General features: G+C 38.5%; 1 protein-coding gene across 1 annotated transcript in view; it reads right to left on the bottom strand.

Annotated features, from left to right (window-relative positions):
- Positions 1 to 2,173, bottom strand: part of LOC138045425 (peroxisomal membrane protein PEX13-like) — a 10,137-nt gene extending 7,964 nt beyond the window's left edge. Inside the window, exon 1 of the mRNA XM_068891932.1 lies at positions 1,837 to 2,173. Coding sequence (XP_068748033.1) covers positions 1,837 to 2,083 — 247 coding nt within the window. The 5' untranslated portion in view covers positions 2,084 to 2,173. The remainder of the gene's footprint in view (positions 1 to 1,836) is intronic.
- Positions 2,174 to 6,870: the final 4,697 nt, after the last annotated feature.

Here is a 6,870-nt window from a genome sequence, read left to right as displayed (position 1 = left end):
AATGTATTTTTCAAGGCTATCTTGTGCAACCATATTTCCAAGCAATGCCATATTCAATGAACAGGCTGACACATTAGAAAACAGAATGTTTAATTATCTCCATGCTACCAAAATATTGTTTGCACACCAGTTTGGTAGATGGATTCCCTAAAAAAATGACTTGGAATTGTTTCAACCATTTACATTGTAGACTTGCTTAGGTGAGAAAAATAAGGATAAGTTTTTTGATCTGTAGAATAATTATTATTACCCATCTTTCCCTTCTATAATATTCCAGTAAGTGGAAAACATCAAGATCTTGCAATGATGTATTTGAGAGTGGGAAGTGGTCTATCGTTCAAGGATGTTTTAAGACTGCAAATCATAGGAAAACATTGCTACAATAGCCAAGAAAATTTGTGTACTGCTGTATTTACAGCACTTGCCAAAGTCCCCTTGACTTACATGCATAGCTCTTTTTTTCCTGTAAATAGCTTCCTACACCAAAAATCTTTCAAATATACCAAATCCACCAGTAGCCATTTACCAGATGGGGCAGTCCAAAAACTAGCCCAGACCTACATAGTTCTAAAAAAACCCTGAGAAATAGATGCATCTGATTCTCAATAATAAAGCAGTATTAATGTTAGCATTAATAATTATTAATACTTTTAATAAATAATTATAATTATTAATAAATTTATTAGTAGTTATAATGAGTAATTATTACTAATAACCCATTCACTAACTTGCACATGAATATCATACATCGTCATCTTCTAATTTTTGTAATAAAAAAGAAGAAAAAAAGTAAAGTGATATTCTGGTAACAGAGAGATTAAAATCACTGCATTTACATCTAGCCAAATATCAAAGAAACTATTTGATTAAGCTGAAATCCTTGTCTGTGAGCTTCAGATATCACTTGAAGCAACTTCTCAAAAGAGAGCTCTAGACCAGTTAGAATCTGAGACTTTTCGTGCTTTTGTACCGAGCAGCAACCTGCAGTTTCTGACAAATGCAGAGCTACAGAAAATCTCTCCAATAACTAGTTTTTTTTTCAGATCATCCCTGAACAAACAGGCATTATTACTGTACCCTCAATGACAAAAACATCTTTTAGAAGTTTCTGTCACTGTTCATTTTCCTGGATATGCCTCACAACCAATTTGCAATCATAAGAATTAATGCTCTTGCACTGTTCTATAATAATACTCCTATAATAATTAAAGTAGTACACTGTAAGACATTCCACCTCATCATAGCTTAAATAAGCTTCAGCTTTAAAGTTTTTTAAGTGTTCAGAAGCAGAAAAGGATATTTAAAATACTCCATGACCGGCAGTCTAAAATTTTTCAATTCTAACTTCAGTATTAGTTAGTGATCAGGGCTAGTGGAATTGGTTTGGAATACACGGATTTCCCAAATGTACAATGATAACTACTCACTTTTACTATTTTGCTAAGACTTACAGTTACAACATACAGGCCTTAGGTGATTTGCACAAAGCTGAGAAACGAACAGACTATGATTCTCAAAACCAGGCCACTTTTCCAGAAAGGCACTGCGTTTGTCGACCTTCTTTATTTACGGAACCATTAATCCGCATACCTGGGAATCAGTGTTGTACTGGTGCAAAATTTGTATGAAATGCTGGTCACTTTTTTAGAAGAACTGTGCAGAGTACTGTAATCGGAAGGTCGTAGGTTCGACTCAAGCAAAGAAGCATTCGGATTTTTTCCGAATACCGTATCCCCGAGTTATTACCATTGGAAATATACTCTCTCTTACTTCAAAAATTATGTAAATATTATAAAGTTGGACTTGGATTTAAGCTTTGAGAAAGCAGCTCCATACCATATCGCGAGCCTCCATACATCAATCCACCATTCGATCTTTGTGTTTGAGGTCTTGGAGGCAAAGGAGGTGCTTTTGTTCTGGATGTTGACTGTGACGAATGTGTATCCATGTCGCCAGAATTGCGAAGAGCATTCAGTCTTGGGCCGCCCGCACCTAATGGCAGTCGAGTAGTCCCATCAAACGACAGTGTGCTGGACCTCGTATTTATTCCCGCACGTTCCCAAGGTTTTAGCGGAGCAGACATCCCCTAACTTTTTCTAAGAACTTGTTTCGAACCTGTTCTCTTACCAAATTGCGAAGCCATCTTCGTTTTCAAGATGGCGCCGTTTTCTAGAGCCCAGTCTTTCCACAAAATTTCACATCAGGGTCAAAGTCCAGGATATACTCTAAGGCCCTGTTTACAAAGCAGTAGGGTAACCCTAGCAGTAGCTGCTAGGGTTACCCTAGCGGGAGGGTCAAAGATAGCCCGGGTTTACAAGCAAAATTGCACAGGTAGGGTTACCCTACCACCTGCGACAACTTTGTGTGCTTGGTAACCGCCAGAATCGCAAACACAACAGAAACCGCTAAAAAGTTGTCCCGGGTAGGCGAGTTGTCCCTAGCAGCGCGTTTACAAGGCAGCTAGGGTAACTCTGGCACTCAGATAGGGTTACCCTAGTGCCAGGGTAACCCTAGCTGCCTTGTAAAAAGGAAGAAATGTGTCAGTGCTAGGGTAACCCTACTACTAGGGTTATCCTCTCTCCTTATAAACAGGGCCTTACGCAATTTTGGATGCAATGTTTTGTGAAAACAGTCTTCTGGCCATTATTTTCCGATATTATAACAGCCATGGACCAATACGAAAGCCAATATCACCCCAAACAGCGTTTTAAGGCCGATGGTTGAGGTTCTATCAGTGTTGCGAAAACAATTGTTATTAATGACAAGCAAATTGATGTTGTCTCACACGCTAAAATTCTGCGTGTAAATATTTCGAGTGACCTAAAATGGAACCACTATGCTAGTCAACACATATTTTCAAAAGTGACCGTTAAAATTTTTAAAAACTCTATATAAATCGTAAACAATAGGGGTTTTTCTCAGTCTAGGTTCCAGACCCCTATTGTTTACGATATATATATAGTTTTTAAAAATTGTAACGGTCACTTTTGAAAATATGTGTTGACTAGCATACGAAACGCCAAGTTTTATAAAAATGCGTTGGAATACAATGTTTATCACCGCTGTTTGTGTTATTTTCTTAATCAAGCTACGATGGCCTAAGAGCAAGAGTTTTTACGGAACCACTATATTGCGGAAGTTGTGAAGAAAGCTAGGAAACGCCTGTATTGTCTCGGCGGGTCTAATTTGCAGGTCGCAGGTTGCAGGTCATTGTTTGACCAATACAGAAAGTATCCTAAACATTCTTAAAAGCTAACCTTAGGCCTAAACAAAAGTTTTTAGGCCTAAGGTTAGCTTTTATGAATGTTTAGGATACTTTCTGTATTAGTGAAACAATGACCTGCAACCCGCGACCTGCAAATTAGACCCGCCGGTATTGTCTTTCTCAAATAAAGCGCGAAGGTCTAGGCCCTAATGAATTAGTATAGTACAGCTCTATCGTACCTTCGGAAAGAAAAAATCTCCATGTGTCAACACTTCTTCCCGATTTCCGATATCAAATGAAACAACGCATTTTAGTCTTAGAACGCACGTGCACAAAATCTAATTTTTACTATTTTTTGTTTTCTCCAACAAAGTTTGGTATATATTTTTTTCTTTCTAGAACTACATAAAAGAAACAATTTTTTCAACGGTTACCTTTTCCTTAAGTGGTTAGTGCAGTAGTTGCCTACGAAGTAAAAAATATCGTTCCCTTATTTTAAAGACCTTTCAAAATAATAAAGAATAGTTTTTTTTTTCTATTTTGGAATACATTGTCTCGTTCCAGAGATATTCAAGTTTTTGTTCAAAAGTTGATGACATCACAAACTTGACAATGACTGAAATAAATCGCAAAATTGAGAATATCTTTGAAAATTTTGGATGGGTGTTGTTCAAACTCAGCAGCGGTAATATCCACGTCAAGGTACAAATTGACACCCTCTGTGCTTTTGACATGGCAACCATTTTTTCGCGGCTGGGTTGAAAATGTTCACTCTCGATAAGCTTATACACAGATGTAAAACATTATGGGCAGCACATGCCTCTCAAGTCCAAGTCTGACCATCTGCCTGTACTCATGGGCTCCTCGGTCCATTGAGGAGAGGGTCTGAAAACGAGGGTGTTGCCATGGCGACATCCTAATGCACGTCACTTTGTAAATTACTGGTGCGGTGCCAAGTTTGAATATCATTACTCCAATATTTTCCGAGATATTCTCAATTTTGTGATTTATTACAGTCATTGTCAAGTTAGGCTGCGAGCAGTCCCTTCATAAATCAATCGAGAGGCCCGCTTTTCTGAGGCAGTCGTGTTTTGTCACGCAAACAAAAAAAGTGAACCACGGAGGGTTATTTGTTTGCGTGACAAAACTCGACTGCCCCAGCGGAAGCGGGCCGCTCGACTGATTTATGAAGACGTCATCATCGTGATTTTTGAACAAAAACTTGAATCTCTCTGGAATGAGAGGTCTTCCAAAATAGAAATCACGATTCCTCATCATTTTGAAAGGTCTTTAAAATAAGCAAGAGATATTTTATACTATTTTACTACATAGGCACTTTAAACATCTGGGGCCGGTTGCCCGAAGCCTGGTTTGCGCTAACCGTTGGTTGACGAGGTGTCAAAACCTATAGGTTTCCATGGTATTTAACTCTGGTTAGCGCAAACCATGGTTCGAGCAACACGGGCCAGGCCCCAGTTATTCAAACGATGGATAGCGCTATCCGTCGAATAAATCACTATCCACTGGATAACTAAATAGGCCATTTCCGACGTCATGTCTGCCTCCTCTTCAAAGCGAGACTAAATGCGAAGTTTTTGTGATGGTAATTATTTCTACTTTACATATGAATGAAAACTAATTTCCACTTAGACTCGCTTTGAAGAGGAGGCAGACGTGAACTCGGAAATGGCCTATTGGTTTTGCTAGTGTTTATCCGCTGGATAGTGATAACACTATCAATCGTTTGAACAACTGGGGCCAGGTATTTTTTTTTTTACAGGTCACAGATCAGGTTTAAAGGTCGTCTTAACATCACTACAACCCTAACCACTTTTCTAATATAACCTTAGCCTAGGGTTAGCATTAATTAAGAGGGTTAAGGTTGTTTTATCAATTGGGAGCTTAAGCTCGTGCCTTTTTGAGACTCAGACAGCAACCACAAGGGAACATTTTGCATCCCAGGACAGTGGTGTCCCCAAGAGTTTTATACTAATCATCCCTAATGGAGAAAAGATACTTGCCGATGTAAATGTATTTGTGTGAAGACAAGTCAAAAGGGAAAACAGCTCCGTTTGCCGTTGGCATCTCAAAAACATGTGTGCTTAAGTTCCCTATTGTTATAACAGTGACCTGTAATCAGGGGCATTTTATTCCAGTCACTGATTGGGCAAGGCCAAAAGCTGTATTAAAATATTCATCACAGCTGCTGTGGAGTGCCAGAAATTTACTCAGGTGGGATCCCTTTGTCTTTTGGCAAGGTTTGGTGGCAACAGTGCTATGTTGATCAATACTTTGCCATGAAGGGTTGTGTGCATTAGGGAAAGCCTGGCAACTTTCCAACAGTTTCCTAAAGTGGCCATTGCAGGTGGTTCAGTACCCATGCAACAAAGCCTTAGTTTATGGCATACATTCTGGTTGCAAAGCGAGCGGCACATCTTTGAATGTTTCCAAGACAGTTAACTTGGTATCTTCGTTAAGGATGCATATTCAAGTGTTGTTCTAACAAGGGAGGGGTAAGAGCAGATCTTATCTCTTTGGGGACAAGTGCAAATTTCACTTAATGAAGCCGAGTTGTTTGCTTTATTTTTAACATTTGTAACTTGCACTTTCCAATTTAGCATTTCCAAGCCTTGAAAGCAAGGAAAAGAACCTTTGAAAAAAAATTGAAAGTTCAAGAGGCAAGACAATATTAATTTCTTCTGCCAAGTATTAGATTAATACTTGGAATACAATAAAAGCAAAAGTTCTTATACCACGGAATATTTGCAGTTTCCACCATTCAAATTTAGTTACCGGTATGTTAAATGTGAATCTAAGAGCATTTACAGGGTTCGTACGCTTTTTTGGACTAAAAATTCAAGGACTCCATGCACTTGTTCTTTTACTATTATGTGTTGCTACGTTTCGGCCAGTAGCATATGTTTTCATACAAGGCACTCTAGAATCTAAGTTGGATGAAATTAGCTAGAAATTTCAAGGACTTTGCAGCACTGACTGCCATTTTCAAGGACTTTCAAAGCCTTGAAATTTTATTTTGAAATTCAAGGACTTTCAAGGCGCGTGCAAACCCTACATTTACAATTCTTTTGGTGTGATGACATCAAGAAATACAAGATATTCATGGTGGCTTACAAAAGGAATTGTCTCACTCGACATGACATCTTCAAGGCCCATGGTTTTTCAAACCAATCCTTGGGGAATTAAACTATTGGTATGCAAAAATCTCCTTTTCTTTAAATTAAGAAAACAGGCATTGATTATCATTAGTGAAGAAGGCATTCATAGGGCTACAGTAGCTGAGAAAAGAAAAGGCAATACATGGTCAGGAAGCTAGGACTATGCATGGCTAAATCATTATAGTTTGGGGATACCAAGCTTGCAAATCCAGGCTTGCATGACCCCTCCCAGTTGATTGGGATGGCTTGGTTACTGGAATAAAATTGGTTTCATTCTGTCCATATCAGTTTCAGATGCAAAGTAGTGATGCAACCATTCAAGCTGCAAAAAATTCCTCAATTCTTCCATTTGCCTTTCACATAGCAGTGTTTAGCAGGCTTGGTGAATAAAACCCTTTATTTAATCTTGGTTTTTGTTTACTGATGTTAACCGAGCCTTCAGGAAATTATTGTTAAAGATCAGTAAAGTATCAATTCTGTAAGCATTCA

The sequence above is a fragment of the Montipora capricornis genome, chromosome 4, assembly GCF_036669925.1.
Source record: "Montipora capricornis isolate CH-2021 chromosome 4, ASM3666992v2, whole genome shotgun sequence".
Taxonomy (NCBI): Eukaryota; Metazoa; Cnidaria; class Anthozoa; order Scleractinia; family Acroporidae; genus Montipora; species Montipora capricornis.
Note: the sequence above shows the minus strand (reverse complement) of the source record. Positions and strands in the feature narration are given on the sequence as shown.